Source organism: Callospermophilus lateralis, chromosome X, assembly GCF_048772815.1.
Source record: "Callospermophilus lateralis isolate mCalLat2 chromosome X, mCalLat2.hap1, whole genome shotgun sequence".
Classification (NCBI taxonomy): Eukaryota; Metazoa; Chordata; class Mammalia; order Rodentia; family Sciuridae; genus Callospermophilus; species Callospermophilus lateralis.
This window is the reverse complement of record NC_135325.1, coordinates 24,142,824-24,169,324: the sequence shown is the minus strand read 5'-3', so window position 1 is coordinate 24,169,324 and position 26,501 is coordinate 24,142,824. Positions and strand designations below refer to the sequence as shown.

Genomic DNA, 26,501 nt, shown 5'->3' with positions numbered 1-26,501 from the left:
TTAACATAGACACTGAAAGCTAGAAGTTCCTAGAACAATATATTTCAAACACTGAAAGATAATGGGTTCCAACCAAGAATCTTGTATCCAGCAAAATTAAGCTTCAGGTTTGAAGATGAAATAAATATCTTTCACGATAAACAAAAGTTAAAAGAATTTGCAGATAAAAAACCGGTGCTTCAAAACATCCTTGACAAAACATTTCATGAAGAGGAATGAAAAATAACAATGAAAACCAACAGTGGGAGGTAGTACACTAAAGGAAAAACTAATCAAAGAGGAAAATCAAGTCAAGTTAAATAACAAAAATAAACAAATATGGCTGGAAATACAAACGCTATCTCAATAGTAACCCTAAATGTTAATGGCTTAAACTCACCATTCAAAAGACATAGGCTAGTAAGCTGGATTGAAAAAAAAGACCCAACAATATGCTGCCTACAGAAGACTCATTTGATAGGAAAAGACATACACAGACTGAAGGTGAAAGGTTGGGAAAAATCATACCACTCACATGGACCTTGGAAGCAAGCAGGGGTGTAGACTCATATCAAATAAAGTAAACTTCAAGCCAAAGTTAATCAAAAGGGTTAAAGAAGGACACTACATACTGCTCAAGGGAACCATACACCAACAAGACATAACAATCATTAATATATATGCCCCAAACAATGGTGCAGCTATGTTCATCAAAAAAACTCTTCTCAAGTTCAAGAGTCAAATAGACCACAACACAATAATCATGGATGATTTTAACACACCTCTCTCACCACTGGACAGATCTTCCAAACAAAAGTTGAATAAAGAAACTATAGAACTCAATAACACAATTAATAACTTAGACTTAATTGACATATATAGAATATATCAACCAACATCAAGCAGATACACTTTGTTCTCAGTAGCACATGGATCCTTCTCAAAAATGGACCATATATTATGCCACAGGGCAACTATTAGCAAATACAAAGGAGTAGAGATATTACAATGCATTTTATTTGATCATAATGGAATGAAATTGGAAATCAACGATAAAATAAGGAATAAAAATTCATACATCACATGGAGAATGAATAATATACTACTGAATGAATAATGGGTTACAGAAGACATCAAGGAGGAAATGAAAAAATTCTTAGAGGTAAATGAGAACACAGACACAACTTATCAAAATCTCTGGGACACTATGAAAATTCATTGCGTGAAGTTCATTCCTTAAAAGAAGAAAAAGCCAACAAATAAATGACTTCACACTACATCTCAAAGCCCTAGAAAAAGAACAAACCAGCAGCAAAAGCAGTAGAAGGCAAGAAATAATTAAAATCAGAGCTGAAATCAATGAAATCGAACCAAAAGAAACAATTGAAAAAATTGACAAATCTAAAAATTGGTTCTTTGAAAAAATAAATAAGATTGACAGGCCCTTAGCAATGCTAATGAAGAGAAGAAGAGAGAGAACCCAAATGACTAGTATACATGATGAAAAAGGCAATATCACAACAGACACTACAGAAATACAGAAGATAATTAGAAATTATTTTGAAACCGTATACTCTAATAAAATAGAAGATAGTGAAGGCATCAATATATTTCTAAAGTTATATGACCTGCCCAGATTGAGTCAGGAAGATATGTATAACTTAAACAGACCAATATTAAGTGAGGAAATAGAAGAAGCCATCAAAAGATTACCAACCAAGTAAAGCCCAGGACTGGACAGATATATAGCTGAATTTTACAAGAGCTTTAAAGAAGAACTAATACCCATGCTTTTCAATCTATTTCAGGAAATAGAAAAAGAGGGAGTACTTCCAAGTTCATTCTATGGCATTCTATTCCCTGTGGCATTCTATTCTATTCTGATTCCAAAACCAGACAAAGACACCTCAAAGAAAGAAAACTTCAGACCAATATCTCTAATGAACACAGGTGCAAAAATCCTCAATAAAATTCTGGCAAATCGAATACAAAAAGATTGTGCTCCATGACCAAGTGGGATTCATCCCAGGGATACAAGGTTGGTTCAACATATGGAAATCAATAAATGTAATTCATCACATCAAAAACGTAAAGATAAGAACCATATGATCATCTCAATAGTCGCAGAAAAAGCATTTGACAATACAGCACCCCTTTATGTTCAAAACACTATAAAAACTAGGGATAACAGGAACTTATCAACATTGTAAAGGCTATCTACACTAAGCCTCAGGCCAGCATCATTCTAAATGGAGAAAAACTGAAGGCATTCCCTCTAAAATCTGGAACAAGACAGGGATGCCCTCTCTCACCACTTAACATAGTTCTTGAAACACTGGCCAGAGTAATTAGACAGATGAAAGAAATTAAAGGGATACATATAGGAAAAGAAGAACTGAAACTAGCACTATCTGCTGATGATATGAGTTTATACCTAGAAGACCCAAAAAACTCTACCAGGAAACTTCTAGGACTAGTAAATGAATTCAGCAAAGTGGCAGGATATAAAATCAACACCCATAAATCAAAGGCATTTCTGTATATCAGTGACAAATCCTCTGAAAAGGAAATGAGGAAAACTACCCCATTCACAATATCCTCAAAAAAAAAAAAAAAAAAAAAAACTTGGAAATCAACTTAACAAAAGAGGTGAAAGATCTATACAATGAAAACTACAGAACCCTAAATAGAGAAATCGAAGACCTTAGAAGATGGAAAGATCTACGTAGCTCATGGATAGGCAGAATTAATATTATTAAAACGGCCATACTACCAAAAGCACTATACAGGTTCAATGCAATTCCGATAAAAATCCCAATGTCATTCCTCATAGAAATAGAAAAATCAATCATGAAATTCATCTGGAAAAATAAGAGACCCAGAATAGCTAAAGCAATTCTAAGCAGGAAGAGTGAAACAGGTGGTATCACTATACCAGACCTTAAACTATACTACAGAGCAGTAGTAACAAAAACAGTATGGTACTGGCACCAAAACAGGCTGGTAGACCAATGGTACAGAATAGAGGACACAGAGACTAACCCACAAAATTACAACTATCTCATATTGACAAAGGTGCCAAAAGCATACACTGGAGAAAGAATAGCCTCTTCAACAAATGGTGCTGGGAAAACTGGAAATCATATGCAACAAAAAGAAACTGAATCCCTATCTCTCACCATGCATAAAAGTTAACTCAAAATGGATCAAGGAGCACTAGTAATTAAACCAGAGACTCTGCGTCTAATAGAAGAAAAAGTAGACCCTAATCTCCAACACGTGGGGCTAGGCCCCAACTTCCTTAATAAGACGCCTATAGCACAAGAATTAAAACCAAGAATTAACAAATGGGATGGATTCAAACTAAAAAGTTTTTTCTCAGCAAAAGAAATAATCTGTGAGGTGAACAGGGAGCCTACATTCTGGGAGTAAATTTGTACCCCTCACACATCAGATAGAGCTCTAATCTCTAGGGTATATAAAGAGCTCAACAAGATAAGCACCAATAAATAAATAAATAAATAAAACAAACAACAAAAACAACAAAAAAACAGAAACAAATAGTCAATCAATAAATGGCCCAAGGACCTGAACAGACACTTCTCAGAAGAGGCTATACAATCAATCAACAAATATACGAAAAAATGCTCATCATCTCTAGCAATCAGAGAAATGCAAATCAAAACTACTCTAAGATACCATCTCACTCCAGTAAGAATGGCCATTATGAAGACAAACAACAACAAGCTTTGGCGAGGATGTGGGGAAAAAGGCACACTCATACATTGCTGGTGGGACTGCAAATTGGTGCAGCCAATTTGGAAAGCAGTATGGAGATTCCTTGGAAAGCTGGGAATGGAACCACCATTTGACCCAGCTATTCTTCTTCTCAGACTATACCCAAAGGACCTAAAAACAGCATACTACAGGGACACAGCCACATCAATGTTTGTAACAGCACAATTCACAATAGCTAAACTGTGGAGCCAACCTAGATGTCCTTCAGTAGATGAATGGATAAAAAAAGGGAGATGACTCAAAATGGGCTAGGGAGAAAGAGCATGAGAAGAAAATTACCTCTAGATAGGGAAGAGAGGTGGGAGGGAAAAGGAGAGAGAAGGGGTATTGCATGGAAGAGGGAACGAGATCCCCCCTTTGTTTTACAGAATTCAGGTATGACAAAATGAGGAAAAAAAAAGGAGTGGGTCACATTAGATTGGGTAGAGAGAAGTGATGGGAGGGGAGGGAAGAGGAAGGAGGGAATGGAAGGACAGCAGAATAAAATAGACATTATTATTGTTGTAGGTATATACGTAACTGCATGACCAATGTAATTCTGCAACCTGTACATGCAGAAAAATTAGAAATTATATCCCTTCTGATTCAAGTGTATGATATGTCAAGATCATTGTACTGTCATGTGTAACTAATTAAAACAAATAAAAAGTTAAAAAAATGTGGCATTTATACACAATGGAATATTACTCAGCACTAAAATAGAATAAGATCATGGCATTTGCAGGGAAATGGATGGCATTAGAGAATATTATGCTAAGTGAAGTTAGTCAATCCCCCAAAAACGAATGCCAAATGTTTTCTCTGATAAAAGGGGGGGGTGACTCAAAGTGGGGTAGGGAGGGAGAGAATGGGAGGAAGATTACCTCTGGATAGGGAATAGGGGTGGTAGGTAAAGGGAGGGAGAAGGGGAATAGCAAGGATGGTGGAAGGAGCTGGTCATTATTATACAAAATACATGTATGAAGATGTGAATTTGGTGCCAACATACCTTATATACAAACAGAGATATGATAAATTGTGGTATAATGGTGTATTAAGAATTGTAATGCAAAAAAAAAGAGCTCACATATAATGGCATAATCTGGCATGAATCTACTTTATATACAGAGTTACAAAAAACTGTGCTGTGAATGGATAATTATGAATGTAATGCATTCCACTATTGTCATGTATGTAAGAAATATAATAATAATAATAATAAATAAGTAAATAAATAAATAAAAATTCAAGGAAAAAAAAGAATGCTATGTATCTCCCACCCAACTTACAACTGGGCCCACCATAGGATTAGTGATAGTTAAGAAGAGTTAACAATACCAGTTAACATTTTTTCTCTTTTCCTTTACTTCCTCCCAGTCCTCAAAATACCAGAGAAGAGACAAGTGGGAGAGTGTAGGAGTTAAAAAAGAGACTATGCCCCCCTCTCCTCATTCTATGATCTTGAGGTCAAAGTCTAGCAGCAGCTGAAGGAGTGGAGGAGGAAGAGGTAAGCATAAAGTACATTGAATGCTGAAGCTAAAAATGGATGAAAATGGATAGTTTTAAAATTTCTTATTTTTATTTTAATTATATAAATTTATAGCCCACAGGGATAATTTGATAAATGTATGCAGTGTGGTAATAATCAAATCAGATAATTAAAATTTCCATCTCCTTAAACATTAAAAAATTTTATTAACCCATAATAATAGTACATATCTATGAGGTACAATATGATATTTCAATATGTGTATACTTACTGATCAAATCAGGATAACATTTCTGACTTATCATTAGTTTGGAGGTTTTGAATGCCTTTCTTCTAGTATTCATAAAATATATAATAGCTTATTGTGAAGTATAGTCATCCTACCATACTGTGGAACACCAAAACTTACTACTTCCATTTTATGTACAGGTTATCTATCATTGCTCTATTCTCCCTTCTCCACCATTCCTAGCATTTAGGAATCACTATTATACATTCTGATCAACTTTTTAAAACATCCATATATGAGGGAGAACATGTATTTTGTCTTACTGTGACTGACTTATTTCACTTAGTGTGTGGTTCAGCTACCTCCCTCTGGGTATATATCAAAGGGAATGATATCAGCATAACAAAGAGACACATACATGCCTATATTTATTGCTGTACCATTCATAATAGCTAAAATACAGAATCAGCCTAGATGCCCATCAACAGATGCATGGATAAAGAAAATGTGTTAAATATACATGATGGAATATTATCCAGCCATTAAAAAATGATATCTTTTTCTGGTGAGGGATGCTAGTGGGGATTGGACCCAAGAGTGCTTAACCACTGAGCTACATCCCCAGCCCTTTTAATTTTATTTTTTTGAGACAGGTTCTTGCTAAGTTGTTTAGGGCCTTGCTAAGTTGCTAAGGCTGGCTTTGAACTTGTGATCCTCTTGCCTCAGCCTTTAGAGCCACTGGGATTATAGGTGTGTGCCACTATGCCTGGCAAACAGGACATTTTTAACTTGGCACTGTTGTCTATAATATGCAGAATTATTAAATCCACAGTGCAGTTTATTCTGCAAGTGTACCTGCCCATCTCACTAGTACCTGTACAGTAAGTTCAGATCTGAAAAAGGTTAACTGGTGCTGGGAGAGAAAACCTGCTGAGGTCACTGCAGGTCAATGTTAACACACTGCATAGCAGAAGGGACTCGCACAGGAGCCAGTATACTACTTTACTAATATCATATGGGTTGAAACCCTCCTAATTATGTTAGAACTATAACCCAACAAGAATAACTTGAGACTACAGAGGATTTATGAATTTACAAAAGGGCCCAACTATCAGAGGCTAAAATTCACCATGAAATTAACATCAAAATCAATAATATGATCAATAAAAACTTACTTTGATTGTGTAAGGGACAATGATGTCTGCCTATAGAAACCAGATCTTCCTCATCTCTGCAATAACTCAGAGTACCAATTGCACAAAATGACATATTTTGTCCATTTAACTTATTCTCAAGAGTTCCCAGAAGAAGTAGTGAGGAAGCCTTTGAGAGCCCCCAGGAAACCATCTCCAGCTGTCTAAAGGGGAACATCTTATTTGGCTCACTCAGGAGGGCCTGGGATGAGTCTAGGAATGGTGCAGGGAAATATGGCCATAGTGATATGTCAAGTTTTCCTCCTGTATTTCTGTGCCTAGGTTCACCTTCCACCTTTCTTCCTTCCTGAATTAAAGTTCTAAATCTAGCTCAAGTGTCATCAGCAAATCATGAGAACCTAAGTGAAACAAGAGTATCTCTAAGAGTGCCAAAGAATCTGAGTTTCTGCCTGCAAGTAAAATGAGTAATCTCCAGGAACTAATGATGAATTCTTAAATACCTCAGACATGAGCACTTCTTATAATTATTGTTGATAGCCACAAGTGTCTACATGCTACCTTTTGCCATGGACTCTGAATTCAAAGATTTCTAATGTAGCTTTTGTAACATGTTTGAGGGGATACTGCATGTCCTTTTCTTTCCCAGTAATTTCTACAAAAAATTAAATGACAACACTTTGGAATGAGAGGGATTATCTTAAAATAGAATTGCTGGACTTAGATCTCAAATTCTTGGATATTAACAACTTAGTCTCTAAATACATCTGTAACTTGGAGGTGGGTTGAAGCATGAGGTGTACAGGAAGCAGAACGACTTGGGATAATACCAGACATAACAGTCATCAACACCCCCAGAAATAACACACACTGTAGAAATCCTCAAGTATTCTAAGTTGGTTTTTGCTAAACAATTTGCTTTAGAATATAACAAAGTGTCATCTATTAAAGCAAGTTCCCTGAACCCGTGAAGTCCTGTGAACCCTGGATTGGGCATTTTTAAAATGAACTCTGTTAGTTTGGAATAATTTTAAATTTTACAAAAGTTGCAGAGATGATATGCAACATTTCCCAATACCCCTCACCATTTCCCCTAGTGTTTGTTAGCTTTTATATTAGCAATGGTAGATTTATTATAATTACTGCACCACTACTGGCCCACTGCTATTAACTAAACTTGGATTTCACTAGTTTCCCCATTGTTGTCCTGTTATTCTGGAATCTAACCCACATTCATTTAATCATCATGTCTCTTTAGTCTTTGCCCTGTGAGAGTTACTTCAGTGTTGTTTTTAAAATTTTTTATGACCTTGACAGTTTTGAGGAGTCACAGTCATTGTTATGGTTTGGATCTTAAATGTCCCACCAAAACTCATGTGTTGAAGGCTTGGTCCCAGCTGGTAAAGCTAGTGGGAGGTGGTGCAAACTTCAGGAGGTGGGGCCTAGTAGAAGGAAGTCAGATCACTGGGGGTGTCCTTGTAGGGCATATTGGGACTCTGGCATCTTCCTGTCTTTCTTTGCTTCCCAACTACCATGAGGTGAGTGGGCCTTCTCTGTCATATACTTCTTGCCATAATGTACTGTCTAACCACAGGCCCAAACTGATGTAACCAGTTGACCATGGACTTCTGAAATTGGGAGCCAAAATAAATCTATCCTCCTTTTAAGTTGATTTTCTCAGGTATTTTGTCACAGTGCAGAAAGCTAACTAAAATGGTCATGCATTTTATAGAAAAATTTTAAATTTTATCTGTAACTTTATCTGCACCTTGAAGTTTGGTGATAACCACTTTGGAAGTCAAACAAAATAAACCAGAAATTGTGAAAAAATAAAGTTATGAAATTGTTGTCTTCAAAAGTTATTGCTAGGACTGGGGATATGGCTCAGTTGGTAGAGTGCTTGCCTAGCTTACACAAGACCCTGGGTTCAATCCCTAGCACCAAAAAACAAAACAAAACAACAACAACAAAAAAAAAAACCTCAAGAAAACAATTATTACTATTTTCTTCATGGCACCTCCAGATTAAAAGTTCCAGTAGTTCAGGAGGTTGAGACATGAGGATTGAAGGTTCAAGGCCAGCCTCAGCAACTTAGCAAGGCCCTAAGCAACTTACTGAGACTTTGTCTCAAAATAAAAAATGAAAAGGGCTGGGAATGTGGCTCAGTGGTAAAGTGCCCCTGGGTTCAATCCCCAGTATAAAAAAATTAAAATAAATAAAAATAAAAAGGACTGGGGATGTGGCTCAGTGATAAATTGCTCCTGCCTGGGTTTGATTCCCAGTACAAAAAAAAGTTCCAAAATGCAGAGAACCCTCATGGTCCCATAGACAGGAGAGAAAAATAACAATGATAGAAATTAGTAATGATTCCTAAATAAAGTATCTATAACTCACCTAAAAACTAGAATAAAATGTATTTATTGAATGCTTTCTCTATGCTAGGCTGTGGGTATAATTTTCCCCCTTCAAAAGACATAAAAATAAATGGTGAAATGTTTATTAAAAAGCAATATAGTCAGTAGATGGCAGAGCTGAGACACCAAATCAGATCCATCTAATTCTCTACAGAGAGGATTTGGGCATGCCATTCAGATAACTACTGCTTTTTTTCTCCTTGAGCTTTACTGAGGTATAAGTGACAAATAAAAGTTTTATATATTTAAGATGTACAGAGTGTTTATGAACTTTTGTGTGTATGTCAGCTGCCTCTATGAGATCTCAAAAGCCACGAGTGAGTGGCAGGTTATTCACTATTGTGTGTCCTATGTCTGGTACATAGTAGATATTCAGCAGATAAGGTCTGAGTAAATCTGACCTAATTTCTATTTGGTGAAAAGGAGGAACATTAAGCACAATATATTTTCTCCCATTGTCTAATTATACTTGTGTTCCCAATTAGGTAAAGAATTATAAATAGAATTTCAAGTAAAATTTCAGTCTACTGAAAGTGGACTTTTAAAATCACAGAGTCTAACATTTGGGGATGATGAAAATATGTGTAAGTAAACCTGTTCTGAGCAAAAGAATTTAGTAAAAAACAAAAAAACAAAAAAAAAACCAAAAAAAAAAACCATAATAAGAAGTCTAAGAGTAGAAAGCGAATCTCTAAAGCCAAGCATTTTCTTCATTGTCAAGATTAAGATGAAACTGTGTTGTCCAATGCTAGATCCTTCTTAGCACATTAAAAAACCCCATTATTCTGAAATAGTTGTTCTAAAGCAAATAAAGTGTGAGATTGCCAATTTTATTACACTTAGACAAAAGCCCTTCAACACACTTTATTGTAAATGGCCTTTTAATGGCATAAGCAAACCTGGATTACAGACTTTAAACCATAAAGAAGAGAACAAACATAATTTCAATATAATAAAAATCCATTTTAAAGTCCACCTCTTTCAGTCAATGTGTGAAAAAGTTTAAAATCACATCTTCCTATGCATTAAATGTACTTCATAATATGCCAATCCATTAGTTCATTCCATCATCAAATATTTATTTAGTGCCCATTATGTGCCAGCTTTGCTAGGGACCATAGCTAAGAACAAAACAGATGAGAAATGCTGTTGTCATAGAGCTAAGAGTCCTGGGGAGAGAGTGATCAATTAACAAATACAACAAATGGATGTTAGATGGTGATAAATGCTGGGAAGAAAAATAATTCATGGAAGGGACTCCAGGTTGCAATTTAAGGTAGGATACTTTCTCACTGAGAAAGTGAACTTGAGCAAAGACCTGACCGAGATCAGCAAGTTCAGATACATCCATCTGGAAGAGCAAAGCACAAGTGCCAATGCCATGAGGTAGAACTGTGGTGTGTGTGTGTGTGTGTGTGTGTGTGTGTGTGTGTGTGTGAAGGCACAAGCAAGCCACAGCAAAGTGAATATAAAGGGTAGAATGTCGTAAGAGATGTGGCAAAAAAAATAAATAACTACAGAGCAGTGGAAGTTTGAGATGGAGATGATTGTGTAGTATCTTATATATGATTCTGAGTGCTTTGGCTTTTACTGAGGGAGATGAGAAAATGTAGAAAAGAGATTTTAAAGTATGGCCTGCTGTTTTGAGAATCAATTATGGGAAAGAGGGCCAAGAAATCATACAGATGAGAAGGTGGTGTGTCGCGACCCCTTGCCCGCAAGGAAGACGCAACTCAGGAATCTTCTTTCAGCAGTTTATTCAGGCCCTTGATATTTCTTCTAATTCCTGGTCGGATGCCCCTCCCAGCCTTAATAAAGCATCCCAAGCCCCAATGCGAAGCTGCCACGTGGAACTTTCTTACAGGGTGCTGAAAAACCATGCACCAACTCTCCCAAACAAGGAGTTGTTTGTCACAGACCACAGTGGAGCCAGGGCCATCCTGCAATGGCGACCATAATCTGCAGAAGCGGCTCACCACAGTGGTGGTGACTTGGATATATAATGGTAACATGTAAAGAGGCTGAAATGTGACTACATTCTGAATGTAATTTCAAGATAGAACCAACTATTGGCAGATGGAATGTGGGATATGAAAAGGAAAGAAGAATGGGGATTGAAGCAACTTCTGGACACCAGCAATGAGATGGATGGATGAAATTAATATTTACTGAAATCAGAAAGGTTGTGGTAAGAACAAATTTTAGGGGAAGGGATGTAAACTGAAAGAAGTCTTAGTAAAAATACTGACTTTTTTTTTTTCCTGGAGCTAGGCAAGTTAATATTAAAAGTTATATAGAACATCAGGAATGCAATGCTCACAAACCACTGAAGAAGTCAATAAAAAGGAGAAGTAGTTCTAATTTACACTAAAACATATTACATATCCACTATAATTAAAACAGTATGGTTCTAATATTTGAGCAGCAAGATGGCCCAATGGACGAGAATAGGGAATTGCCAAATAGACTAAGTACATATGGAAATTAGGTACATGATAAAATGTTAACTAAAATCACTAGGGAGAAGAAGAGCTTTATATTAAATGGTGTTTGGAAAACTGGGTATTCATGTGGAAAAATCAGATCCGTACCTCATACTATATACAACAATAAACTCCAAGTGAATCAACAAAGCTGATGAACTTCACAGATTATCAATTTCTAAATGAATTTTGCTTTCGCTGTGTATACTAGAACCTAGCAATCATGCCTCTCTAAGCATCTTCCCTTGAGCTCCTTCTGGGGCTTTCTCTACCTAACAAAAGATCAAAATCCCTCTCTTAAAACTCTTCTGCATCCACTGCTCCTGAGGTGTGTTCTATATCCCTCTAGCACCTCAGCCATCACTTGTTTAGCAGCTAGTGTTATTTTCATGGTGCAGGGCACTAGATCTTTCTACAATGGTTACCTCTGATAATGTGATTTCCAACTGTGAAGCAGTTCTATAGAATATATACCCCTGCCTTGTGATTTCCCATCCCTGCTCTCCTTGAAGAACACATAGTCCAGAATAAAGAGAGGTAAAGGGAAGTAGTCTCACAGAATGGGGATGGGGAGTCTAAATATGTCTTTTCTTTAATAGGAGAAGTAAAACATTTAAAAATATTATCAGCTTTCATTAGCTTCCTCCATCCTTTCTCTTTGATAGTAGGTAAGGATATTAACTTTCTAGATCAAAGCCTTGGGTGAACTAAATGCTTCTCCCCTGCCAAGTTGATGAATCTTTGCTCTTGGCAGAATTCTGTGGAAACACACCAGTGAACAGGGAAGTGAACTTAGCTTTCCCACGCATGGAATGTTATTACATGCCACTTTCAGGCTTCCTTGAAAAAGTTAATTTTTAATTAATAACAATGTGCATACTTCGGATCTCAAATATAAATCAAAATGTAGGCAAATCTGTGAGAATATTTAAAATTGCTCGTATACTTACAGTTTTCTCATTATTTTCAAAAGCTTCCCTGGCTTCTTCGAATGTGCAGACTTCTTCTTTGCACTCACGTTCAATGTTGCCCTGTCTTATTTCTTCAAAAAGTCCATTAGCTCTTCGGTAGCGTTTTAATACTGAATTGGCTCTTTCTCCCGTGAGGAAAACTAAAAAGAGATATAATAATAAGCATAAAAATGGAATGAAAATTCCATAAGGTAAATTACAATACAAGATGGAAACTGCCAGATGTTCTTCAGATAACACAGGCAACATCCTAAACCTCTTTGTGTGAGTCAGCAATGAAGTAACACTTAGCTCACAAGCACTGCATCTGCTAGCTTCCTCATATGTGAGTGTGTCCTTTCAGTAGCAGTTGCCCTGGGCAGGAACCGTGACATAATTTACCATGTTATATTCAAACTTTAGCACATTCCTGCCGAGCATGAGTGTTTAAATATAGTAATAATGATACCACTACTTATATTCATTACTGTAAGTGGATACCCCAAGGCATTCGGCTGTTGGACAGCAGCAACCAAATCTAAATTCAGACTGTAGAAGTCTTTCAGTATTTGTCCATCTAACTAAGAAGAAACAGACCTGCAATTGACCTAATAATATGTACCCAGAGAACCCTAACTTCAAAACAAGTGACAAAACAATAACAAGAAGTTAAGATAAATTTGGCTATAATTCCTTCCAAGGAAACACTAATAGTAATTTTGTTCTAAATGCACTTAAGTATAGTGTGGTGACACTTTAACACACCCCAAACTCATTTTACTATCCTTCTTAAGGAAAAGGAAATTATTTTGCATAACTTTCAGAGGCATTTCACATAAACATTCAAAACATGTTTATGACGCGCAGTATAATAAATTAGGCAATAGTTACATGTACACTTATGGTGCCTTCTTTTTATTTTTATACAGTAATACAATTTAAGCTGTACTTTAACAATGTTTTTCTAAAAGTGTCTTGCTTGTTGGAGACATAAATTTAATACCACCAGAATTTAATCTCTGTTAATGTCAAAAGATTAGAAAATTTTCTAATTTTATGAATTTATAATATGGGAGAAGGAATGAAACAGATTTGGGGGGGGTAATCAGGGATTGAATCCAGAGGTGCTTTACCACTGAGCTACATCTCCAGTCCTTTTTATTTATTTATTTTATGTTGAGAGAAGGTCTTGCTAAGCTGCTGAGGGTCTCACTAAATTGCTGAGGCTGGCCTTGAACTTGCCATTCTCTTGCCTCAGGCTCCAAGTTGCTGGGATTACAGGCATGTGCCACCATGCCCGGCTCAAAACAGATATTTTAAGATGATAAAGTGAAAGTTCTCCATTTTCCAAATTTCAAGTATTTTTTTTTTAAATTTTTAGTTGTAGATGGACACAGCACCTTTATTTTATTTATTGATTTTTTAAAATGTGGTGCTGAGAATTGAACCCAATGCCTCAAACATGCTAGGCAAGCACTCTACCACTGAGCCACAACCCTAGTCCCTCAAGTATTTTTAAAAGATGACAATGACAGTGAATTTATGTTTTACCTCATTATTTAAATGTATATTTCAGTTTATAGAAGATACATATTAATTATTTAGGATTCTTTAAAGTATCCAAATTAATACCAGCTAGATGGTACTTACACTAGGGTAAAAACCATGGTTGGCCTTCAGTAAGTATTTCTTTTATTTTACACCTTGTATGGGAAACCATCTATAAAATGAATTGAGTTGTATAATATCATTAGAAAAATAACTTAAAAATACAAATTATGGAAAATGATATGAAAGAAACCAAAAGGGCACTGTTGAGTTGGAGAATAACAACGGAATTTACTAGAAGTGCTTTTCACATTTTTAGCAACATCAGAATCTCCTAGGACTCATTATTACACAGATTGCTGGGACTCACCAGCAGTTTCTAATTCCAATGGTCTGGGCCAAGGTCAAGAAATTACATTTGTGATCAGTTCCCAGGTAATGTTGATGTTACCATTCTCATTATTACAATTTGAAAATTACTACTCTAATGCCAACTCCTTAGAAAACTAGTTCTGAGGAAGTTGTTTATGGAATGCGTTGATTAACAAATTTAAAGAGAAATCTTACTACATGATGTTTTTAGGGCCCTTAATATATATTTAATATATACTTGCACATCCCCTGAAAGGGAGCATGGTATATGCATTTGTCATATTTTTTTGACTATAGTGGTCTTTTTCAAGAGACATTTCACTGAATTACAATTTTTTAGCCATTAGTCTAAATTGCCTCTAAAACAACCTAAGTCTCCTCCAACTAGCACATGAAGAAAGGCAGTAACTATTTTTCCTTGGGGCTTCTCTTTTCCAAGGTAACAGGTCTTTTTTCTTCATCTGTTTGTCATATAAAGTGAATATCTGCACCATCTTTCTCTCAAAAAATAGTGTCCTACGTTAAGTGCAATAATCTGTATATGGTCTGACAAGTGCAAAGTTGATCAAAACCATAAACTTCCTTGTTTTTAAACAAAGTACATATGCTAGTGCAGTTTTAAGCTATCTCTGGGTTTTCAATCAGTTTTCCTGAGGAAAAAACAAAAAATTAGCAATAATGTATTTTGAAGGCAGAAAGATCAGCAAAGTAGAGGGAAAGGGTTGGGGGGGTAAGGGGAGGGGAGGGGAAGGAGAGGTACTGGGGACTGAATTAGAACAAGACATATTCCATGATTTTATAATTATGTCAAAATGGATTCTACTGTCGTGTAACTAAAAATAACCAATAAAATAAAAAAGAAAACAAGATATGAGATAATGTCTTCTGGATTTGGCAGAAATTCTAATGTTCCTTGGTAATAATACACCAGCATTCAAATCTTTAATCATCATCATCATAATAATGTACTTTGAGCTTTTAGGAGGAAAACTTACAAAATACTACAAAGAGAAAATATTTTTTCTTGCATGATAGCTAAATGGAAAATAAGAGTTAAGGAAAACAGTTAACTCTAACCAAACAGGCTAATTCAGAAGGATAAGTAACTGGGAGGTAATGAAGCAGGAAACAAGATCTTCTAATCCCAGCCTAATCAAATTACCAAGAGCATTCCATAAACATCTCCTATGTATTTCTTGTACCAAGAGGCAATGTAATATAATACTGAGAACTCTAGATGGACTAAGCTGGTGAATATATCTTATCTCACTTGCCAAATACAGTCAATTAAAAGATATTACTTGGAGTAAAAATCTGACCAGTAAGAAAGAAAGACATTACTATAGATTAGTTATGGCCACCAGGTACTAAAGAACAGAAATTAGTGGCAGAGCATTTGCCAGTCCTTTTCAAAGTAATCTGGAAATCTAATGAACCTTACATGATAACACCAGAATTAGATTTTTTTTTTCAATGTGGAAACATTGAAATAAAGGAGAAGGTGATAGCTTTGACTTATAGGATGAGATCAGATCATCTCCTTTCAAAAACAATGGGCAATTTCCTGGCTGGAAGGGCTAGGATTAGGACTTCAAAATTCAAAACTAGGGGCTGGGAGTATAGGTCAGTGACTAATATTTAGCACTTGTCAGGCCCTGGGTTTAATCCTCAGCACCAAAGGGGGGGTGGGAATCAAAACTAAAGCAATTATGTTTGACACTTTAGTTGAACACTTCCCTCTACTTCCTTCTTCTTAAATTGTGTGAGTTAACCCACAGCTGTCAAGAATCACATGCATGCCTTAACCATAGATTACATGATGTGACAAATGTACACAATGTAAATGTGCCTTGAGATGCTACTTAGAACATGTAGTTTTCCTTTAATAGGAAATAAAGAAAAACCTAAAACTTTTTTCAGATTCAGTTGAAATTACTTACAGAAAATATTTCAAATCTAAGACTGATAAACTCACAAATATGTTCATTAAAGAATAATAACCACTTTTTCATAGTGGTTAATAAATAAGCTCTCTGATATCAAATCAGAGACACGGCGTCTGATTGAAGAAAAAGTTGGCTACGATCTACATACTGTGGGTTTGGGCTCCAAATTCCTCAATAGGACACCCATAGCACAAGAGTTAATAACTAGAATCAACAAATGGGACTTACTCAAACTAAAAATTTTTTCCTCAGCAAAAGAAACAATAAGAGAGGTAAATAGGGAGCCTACATCCTGGGAACAAATCTTTACTCCTCACACTTCAGACAGAGCCCTAATATCCAGAATATACAAAGAACTAAAAAAATTAGACAATAAGATAACAAATAATCCAATCAACAAATGGGCCAAGGACCTGAACAGACACTTCTCAGAGGAGGACATACAATCAATCAACAAGTATATGAAAAAATGCTCACCATCTCTAGCAGTCAGAGAAATGCAAATCAAAACCACCCTAAGATACCATCTCACTCCAGTAAGATTGGCAGCCATTAGGAAGTCAAACAACAATAAGTGCTGGTGAGGATGTGGGGAAAAGGGTACACTTGTACATTGCTGGTGGGACTGCAAATTGGTGCGGCCAATTTGGAAAGCAGTATGCAGATTTCTTGGAAAGCTGGGAATGGAACCACCATTTGACCCAGCTATTCCCCTTCTCGGTCTATTCCCTAAAGACCTAAAAAGAGCATACTACAGGGACACTGCTACATGGATGTTCGTAGCAGCACAATTCACAATAGCAAGACTGTGGAACCAACCTAGATGCCCTTCAATAGACGAATGGATAAAAAAAATGTGGCATTTATACACAATGGAGTATTACTCTGCATTAAAAAATGACAAAATCATAGAATTTGCAGGGAAATGGATGGCATTAGAGCAGATTATGCTAAGTGAAGCTAGCCAATCCCTTAAAAACAAATTCCAAATGTCTTCTTTGATATAAGGAGAGTAACTAAGAACAGAGTAGGGACGAAGAGCATGAGAAGAAGATTAACATTAAACAGGGATGAGAGGTGGGAGGGAAAGGGAGAGAGAAGGGAAATTGCATGGAAATGGAAGGAGACCCTCAGGGGTATACAAAATTACATACAAGAGGAAGTGAGGGGAAAGGGAAAAAAATACAAGGGGGAGAAATGAATTACAGTAGAGGGGGTAGAGAGAGAAGAGGGGAGGGGAAGGGGGAGGGGGGATAGTAGAGGATAGGAAAGGCAGCAGAATACAACAGACACTAGTATGGCAATATGTAAATCAATGGATGTGTAACCGATGTGATTCTGCAATCTGTATACGGGGTAAAAATGGGAGTTCATAACCCACTTGAATCAAAGTGTGAAATATGATATATCAAGAACTATGTAATGTTTTGAACAACCAACAATAAAAATTAAAAAAAAATAAAAATAGAAAAAAAATTTAAAAAAATTTAAAAAATAAATAAATAAATAAGCTCTCGTGCTTTCTCTTCAAAAGAAAACAATGGAAACAAATGAAATAAGAGGGCTGCTCAATTTACTCCCTAAATTACTGACTTAAGCCAAAATATTTGATTGTCCCACCCATTTTATATTTAATGAACTGAAGGTTACTAAAATTGACATTTTAATGTAAACAATCTTTAGCTAAGTGAGATCATGTCCATAAATTTGCTGAAAAACAGCAGAGGATAGGGCCTAAAAATTAACAGCCTATTTGGAAAAACCTTTACTCCAGTTATCTAATTGGGTCTCTTATCTTGGGCCCAATATCATTGAAAGAACCAGTATTTAATGGTAACATTTTTATTTTAAGTGAACAAAATTATTTTTCTTAGGACATATTTACTTTATGCAATGAGAATATGACAAGTCACAAAGATGAGTAGCAGATGATCTCTGCTCCAAGGTTCTTTAATGCAAAAGGTAACAAAGATAAAAGATACAAAAAACTCTGCTGTAAGACTGAACTTGATATTCTTTAAGGTCTATTTCCACTGGATGCATGTGCATTTAGAAGTGAGGGGAAGCACCTGGGGAAGGGCCCCTGAAAAGTATACTTGAGCTGGTTTTTCAAAGACTGGCAGGATTGGAATGTGTAAAGCTGGCAAGAAAAGATATCCTAGGAAAACAAAACAATGAGAAATGGCTTGGAACTGAGCAAAGGGACACAAATGAGGCACAATGAGCTGGTTAGTAGGGGTAGAGTAGAAGATTCAAAATAGCTGGGAAGTGTAACTGGAAACTGGCCAATTTCCAGGTCATGGAGGCACTTAATGTTAGGCTTACACATTTTGAACTATTTTGTAGCCAATCAAGGTTTTGGATCAATAGTTGGGGCAGGCGGGGTGGTGGGCAGCGAGGAGTAACCTAGAAAACAGTGTATACACACACAACAGATTGGGGAATAGAATGATGGGTAAAGGCCAGGAAAAGTCTGCTTACAATAGACCAGGATAAGAAATAATGAGCCAGGTGAAGTGGTGCACACCCACAATCGCAGCAGTTCGGGAGGCTGAGGCAGGAGGATCCCAAGTTCAAAGCCAGCCTTGGAAACTTAGTAAGGTGCTAAGCAACTCAGTGAGACCCGTCTCTAAATAAAAAACAAAAAAAGAGCTGGGGGTGTGGCTTAGTGGTTAAGTGCCCCCAACTTCAATCCCTGAAGAGAGAGAGAGAGAGAGAGAGAGAGAGAGAGAGAGAGAGAGAGAGAAGGAAAGAAGGAAAGAAGGAAGGAAGGAAGGAAGGAAGGAAGGAAGGAAAGAAGGAAGGAAGGAAAGAAGGAAGGAAGGAAAGAAGGAAGGAAGGAAAGAAGGAAGGAAAGAGGAAAGAAAATAATGAGATCATTGATTAGAAAAGGACATGAAGGATATGAATATTGAGTGATTTCTTTGTTGCTTAACCTACCATGCATCTGATTATCAGCTAAACTAAATCTTAACCATTCTATAAATTGGCTGTTTTGTGCCTCCATAATTTTGCACCTGATATTTCTTCTGCCTTGTGAACTCCTATTCCTCTAAAACCATCCCCAGACTTGACTTCCTACTTCATTAGACAGACATGCTAAGGACTATAGCTATTAAGCAAATTTTATTATGATTTTTATTATGACTCTGGTTTCCCCTTAAGGTTATAAACTTCTTGAGGACAGGAACCACATATTATTAGTATTTTGACTCAAACTCTTTCTTTTGTAACATCTAGTAAAGAACTTCGTACAGAATAGGATTAATGAAAAGGTAGAATGGGAAAGACTTGGAGACTGAATGAAAAGAAATCTTGTAGGCCATGAACATACCTCTAATTATGAAGCAGTACTGAAATTTTAAAATATTGTTGTCAAAGATATTTGTATATTGTGTAAAATAGATTTGTAGCCAAGTTTCTAGGAGATAGCTAAAAAAAGATATTCAAATGCTAAGAGAAACTACCTTTGAAAATTTATAGAATACTTCTATTTGTACTTCCCATAGAGCACACAGTTTTGTTTTTCTGTAACAATGATTTAGTTTCTTTCAGTAGTTACTTAGATGTAAAATAGCTAGGCATCTACTGTTCTGGGAAGAGGGAGTAGTCAGATGCTTTTTGCTTTGGCAGGAAACTAGCACCTTGGTTCCCAAAGTGTGTAGCAAAGCCCTTGGGGGTAATCACAGAGGATATACAGTATATTTTACATTTTTGAAAGAGATCCAGTGATTTTTGAAGGAAAGCAGTGATAGTCAACATCTGTCAGACACCATAGATAGATCTACATTCCTCTTCCTTGCAAAGCTGGATTTTCAGCTGTGATCAAAAATACACATACACACACACACACACACACACACACACACACACACACAAGTGCCATGTGAAAAATCAGCATGGAACAAAAAATGGGGGTGGCAGTATCCAATCTGATTCTAAGATTTGAGAAGCTGGCAGGGCCCAACATGTGCATACCTTCTATTAGTATATTGCCATGTTATTTAAGATGAAAATAAAATATTGTTTTCTTCCAATTTATGCATATTACTCTTTCAAACAGCTACTATGCTGTCAGGATAAAAATGATTGAACTGTTTGGACCTAATTACTTAATAAATGTAACTATTAGGTCTTTCTTTCACCTGATAGCTGTGTTCCTCAGTGTGGTGGTAGACCTTTAGGAGGTGGAATCTAGTGAGAAGTCCTTAAGTCACTGGGACATGTCCTTAGAAGGGACTTGGAACTCCAGAATCTCTAATGTCATCCCATTTGGAGATATGATTTCTTCTTCTCACACATGCCCCCCATCACTGCCATTTGCCATAAGATGACAGTTGAGAGAGGGGCTCTTACCAGAGCCTCCACCATGTTGTTTGGACTTGCAACTTCCAAAACTGTAAGCTAAATAAACTTCTTTTCTTCATAAAATTAGTCTGCCTTAGGTATTTCATTGTAGCAACACAAAACAAGATAATACACCAGAGATAAGAAAGCTTAAACATTAGGTTCATTAAATGCTGAAATATTGAGAAACCAAGCCTATTATGCAATGAAGTAAGCGCAGGAAAGTAAAATTCTGGGTAGAACAGTGTCCTCCTAGCATTGTAATTTACCACTAGCCTAGTTGGGACAACCTATGTTGTTACTGTAGTGATTTCTCTAGTTACATTGGAACTATTCTGAGTACCAGAAAGCTGATTTTTGTACCCTGTGTTTTATGTAAGACTATACACCAGCAACAGTAGCAAGAACATCAAGAATAATGGAGAACAGGGACTTTCTACAAATGAACCTAGCATTCCAGTATCCTTTCTTCAATCCAAGAATCAAAGCCTATCCTTCTAGACCTAATGTGCAATTCTGGAATTCTTGGATTTCCTATGGGGACAGGGTTGACTGGGAAAGGAAGAAAAACACTCTTGCTGTTATGCTTTGGATGTGTGGTATTCCTCCAAAGCTCCTGTTAATGCAGAAATATTCAGAGGTAAATGATTATATTATGGGAGCTATAACCCAAGCAGTGCATTCTAATTTGAATGGAATGTCTGGATGGTAGCTGTAGGCAGATGAGGTATAGCATGAGGAGGTGGTCCATGGGGTGTACCCTGGAAGGGTGCATCTTCCCTGCATCCTCTTCCCACTCTCTCTCTCTGCTTCCTGACTCCATCAGATGCTGAGCAGCTTCCTTCTCTAGGGCCCTTCCACCATGATATTTTGCCTCACCATGGACCCAGAGCAATGGAGTCGGCCATCTATGGACTGAGACTTTGAAACAATAAGCCCCAAATAAGCTTTTTCTCCTCTAAGTTGTTCTTGTCCAATGTCTTGGTCACATCAACACAAAAGCTGACTAAAACTCATCATGGGGAGCTTGTGATTATTTGATTTGAAAAACAAATGTGATCTCATTGATATCCCAAATTAGTTAGAAAGTAAGTAGAAGTATTCCCCGAGCAAAAGCTATTGAGGAAAGCAAAAACCTAAGTATCATTTTGGGATCTATAAATTTGAATAGCAGTAGAAGGAGGAGGAACAGGAAAAGGGAAGTACTGGGGATTGAATTGGAGGAAATTATATTTCATGCTTGTATAATTATGTCAAAACAAACCCCAATATCATGTATACTATAATGTACTAATAAAAGTTTCTTTGAATAGAACTAATCTCAGTTATAAATGAAGTAATGTACATAGACTGCATTGCTCAGAAATTAGCAAAGGATGGATGTTCAATAAATAGTATTATGACTTGTGGCAGTTATTGCATGAAAAGAAAAAAAAGATCTACCAAACTGATAATAAAATTGCACTTAAGAGCAGTCATGGTGGTGCATACATGTAATCTCAGTGACTCAGAGGCTAAGGCAGGAAGATCGCAAGTTCAAGGCTAATCTCAGCAACTTATTGAGACACTGTCTCAAAATAAAAAATAAAAAAGGACTGGGGATGTAGCTTGGAGGTAAAGTGCCCCTGAGTTTAATTCTCAGTACAAAAAAAAAAAATTGTACTTAGAAAAATCAGAATAAATGAGCACAGACTGGGTTAGCTTGCAATGAGTCTATCTGCCTTTCTGCTTAACTTCAGGAATACCTGAGAGTTTGGTTCCCTGGGTCAAATCTGGGATAAAATATACTAGATTTACAAAGCTCAGTTTAAAGTATGAAACTCCTTTATAGGAACTCTGTATTAACTTTTCTAACTTGTTTAATGAAAACATATAGACTAATGTTTTGCACTTGATTTAATTGATTATACAGCCTAGTTTCAGCCACATAACTAGTGGGATATCAAAGAATCATGAGAGCCTTGCACATATCTTGGTTGTTCACAATTAGAAGACAAATGTGTTCTGTGTGACTAAAAATGGCCTTGGGAGCCATCTTTCGCCTGTGCACCTTACCTTTGCTATTATTAAACACTATGAGAATATACCCTATAGAATCTTCTAAGTCTTTTCAATTATCCAATGTGGTATTGTTGCTACAGTATATTTTGATGAGTCATAAATATTTGAGGGCTGTCATCAGATTTAAAAATTTCAGAGATTCTTCTGAATGTAAATTAAGGACTATTTCTAGTCCTTATTTATAAGGACCTGGTATTTGTAACAAACTCACAAAGAAACATCCTTGGCTATAATTTGTATGCTAGCTTTTACTTCCTTTTTGTCAAATGCATTTTGATAGATAACCTATCATCCCTGGAATTTTAACAATAAGTCACAAAAAAAAAACTTTTAGAAAGGATAGGTTAAGAAAAGAATATTACATATGTGAGAGATAAACAAGTTTAGAGAATCATGGGTAGTTACAAAAATACACTGGTTAAATTATGTTCTGTTGAATTTTAGGATGATAGTTCATGTGGCTATTCAATATTTTACGTAATCATTGTGTATCTTAATGATGGTAATACCTCATTTTTGCATAAGTCACTCAAATAAATCCATTCTCATAAACTCAGAAACAAAGAGCTGACCAAGGTCATGTATGATAACTCATGTTATGTTTTACCTTCAGGGGAGCCCCAGCATCCTTAAACAAATCAAGGGTCAGTTTCCTCTATCCATGTCCACCAGCCTGGCTGTGAGACTACAAAGCCTCACTGAACATTAAAACTAAAAAGTAGAAGGGTCAGTGTGGGCTGAATTAGATCAATATACTGACAGAAATAAGAAGTGAAAGCTAATTAATCCAAAGGCAAAGGAAAAGAAAGACAGAAGGCCCTTGGAGGGATATTTAGAGAGGGATCTAATTCCTCTCATGCTGACAGCTTCCAAAGCAGTAGACATCAATGATTATGTTTATCATGGCGAATCTGAGTCACCAGTAAAAGACCATATGATGTTCAAGATAATGTTTACAGAGGCACTGAATTATATTATCTAATTTAGAACTATTTCTAGAAAAATAGTACTTTAAAAATTTATTTTTTATTTTTTTTTTTGCAGTGCTAGGACTCAAACCCAGGGCCTTGCACATGCTAGGCAAGCACTCTACCACTGAGCTATACCCTCAGCCCAAAAGATTTTAACACATTAAAAAAGGGAGGCAATCTGCCAAATATATTTATTCAAATGGAAAATTTGGTCCCAGACAATACTATGTAAATGTTGGTGTACCACAGACTGAATCTGTAATAAGTCCACAAACTAACCAGACAACTGATTTTTCTTTTCTGAATAAATCTCTGCTATCTTGTTTAGTTGTGAATTTCCCATACAAGACTGCAGAACATGCAAAGCTATCTGATTATTCAAGCTTTCTGTTTGTCACATGAAAGATGCCCTTTGTTGATATATTGTTCAAGTCTAAAAGAGCCAATATTCATTCACCACTTTCACCAACCCTTGCATGGAGGCCCATGAAACTATAGAACAAAAGAGTGATATGGGCAGAAGGTCCTGAATTTGTGTCAGGAAATGTGATTCCTGTTCCCTTTCTGACACTAAACTGGCTGCATGATTCTAATATTTGTTGCTTAATTTATGTGGGCCTTTTCCTCCTTTGTGAAGCAAGGAGTTGGATGTGATTTCTTAAGTACTTTCAGTTGTCCTAATGAAGGGTTCCATCATTGGAAAGAATTCTGCAAAGAGGGAATAGTGTATCATACCCAAATTCTTTGGGGATATGAATATACTATTTTCCAGCCAAGCAATAAACATCCCCCAAACCAACATACTAACACACATAGAAAACTGACAAAGTAGCCTCCCCATCCAATTCTGCGCTTGGATTTATTTATTTATTTTTTAAATCTTATAAAGTGTCACATTCATGCTTCCTTGTTTTCTTTCTTATAAGCCATTTTGATACTATTCATCAATTGTGCCTGCATACAATGCCTTCAAGTTTTTTTTTTTCCTGTTAAAATAAGTACTTCTTATTATAGACCAATGTAGCCAGGCACAGTGAAGCACACCTGTAATCCCAGTGACTGGGGAGGCTGAGATGATCACAAGTTCAAGACCAGCAACAGCAACTTAGTGAGAACCTGTCTATTTTTAAAAAGGGCTGGGGATGTAGCTCAGTGGGAGAGTACCCCTGTGTTCAATCCCCAATATATATTACACTTAAAAATATATCTTGTCCCTTTATCATAGACTGATGGAAATAACTTTCCCTAGGAAAACAAAATCTCACAATCTGAAGTGATATTTCACTTAGTAAAAATAAAATTATGCAAAATAAAACAGACTACTTGAACCATCTTCCTATCTTTACTTAGGATGATAGAAAACAGAATATTTCTCAATTTTATTTCACCACTGTAATCTATTTATGGAAATTAAGGTTGATTTTTTCATGGTTGGTATGTTTATAATCTAGAATTTATTGTATGGTGGTGCTCATATGCCCAACCAGGTTGTCACTAACTTATAGTTTAGTTAGGATGGCATACAGTATTGTATTTACAAGGAATTAAGGAGCTGAGGCCATTCTAGAACTCAGGTGTTTAAAAAATAATTTGAAGTTTCAGGATTGAGTTCACGAGAGTACAGAGTTGGACTTGAGAGAAGAAACAATTTTTATTAATATCTTTAATAGCCAAAGTGTTCTTACAAAGACAATATGGTGGTTATGATCATTACCTAAGACTTTCTGAAAAATATCTTTCTGCTACCAGAGTCATACAATAAAATGCCAGATGATTACAGGCAGGTTTCCTGAACTAAGTGTGGATAATATGCCAGGAATCGGTTTCTAGAAAACACAAAAGAAATAATGTATGTCTATAAAGTCAGTAGTCTTTTAAAATTAATTAATTAATTAATTCTAATTAGGTATATATGACAGCAGAATGCATTTTGATTCATTGTACACAATTACAGCACAGCTTTTCATTTCTCTGGTTGTACACGATATAGTGTCAACGTGTGCAGTCATACATGTACCTAGGGTGATAATGTCCATCTCATTCCACCATCTTTCTTGCCCCCATGCCCCCTCCCCTCCCTCCCCTCTGATAAATCATTCGAAAGAGAATAAAGTCAATATTTTTTAAAAACAAAACAAACATGGTTCCCTTGGTGAGATACTAACTACCTCAATATATGGTTTTTTTTTTCTTTTTTTGGTATCAGGGGTTGAACCCAGGGGCACTTAATCACTGAGCCACACCTCCAGCCCCTTTTATTTTTTATTTTGAGACAGGATCTCATTAAATTGCTTAGGGTTTTGCTAAGTTGCTGAGGGTGGCTTTGAACTTGCAATCCTTCTGCCTCAGCCTCCCAAGCTGCTGGGTCTCAGTATAGTTTTCTTTTTCTTTTAGTATTTTTTTTAGTTGTAAATAGACCTTTATTTTATTTATTTATATGCAGTGCTAGGAATCAAACCCAGGGCCTCACATGTGCTAGGCAAGTGCTCTACCATTGAGCCACAACCCCAGCCCTCTTAAAAGGCAAATTTTAGATTGTATATTCATTTCACTTGCTTAATAATTTTATGCTTTGAAAAGAAAATGAAATATAGAGAAATGACCTAATAGGTTATCCTACAAAGGAAGGTTAAAGACAAAATTTTCTTTGAAGGGGTTTTACAGTTTCTAACTATTTATAAAAAGAATCCCACATGAAATGACAGATGGTAGCATTACTAAGAATTACATCAAATTACTAGCAATTATGCCAATTGATATAAAGGCATGGTATTCTAATGTGAT

The 26,501-nt window shown here is 36.2% G+C and overlaps 1 protein-coding gene across 3 annotated transcripts in view; it reads right to left on the bottom strand.

Annotated features, from left to right (window-relative positions):
- Window positions 1–26,501, bottom strand: part of Prrg1 (proline rich and Gla domain 1) — a 100,559-nt gene that overhangs the window by 17,999 nt on the left and 56,059 nt on the right. For all 3 annotated transcript variants that reach the window (XM_077107240.1, XM_077107241.1, XM_077107242.1), the window contains one exon: window positions 12,473–12,633. In XM_077107240.1, coding sequence (XP_076963355.1) covers window positions 12,473–12,633 — 161 coding nt within the window. The remainder of the gene's footprint in view (window positions 1–12,472; window positions 12,634–26,501) is intronic.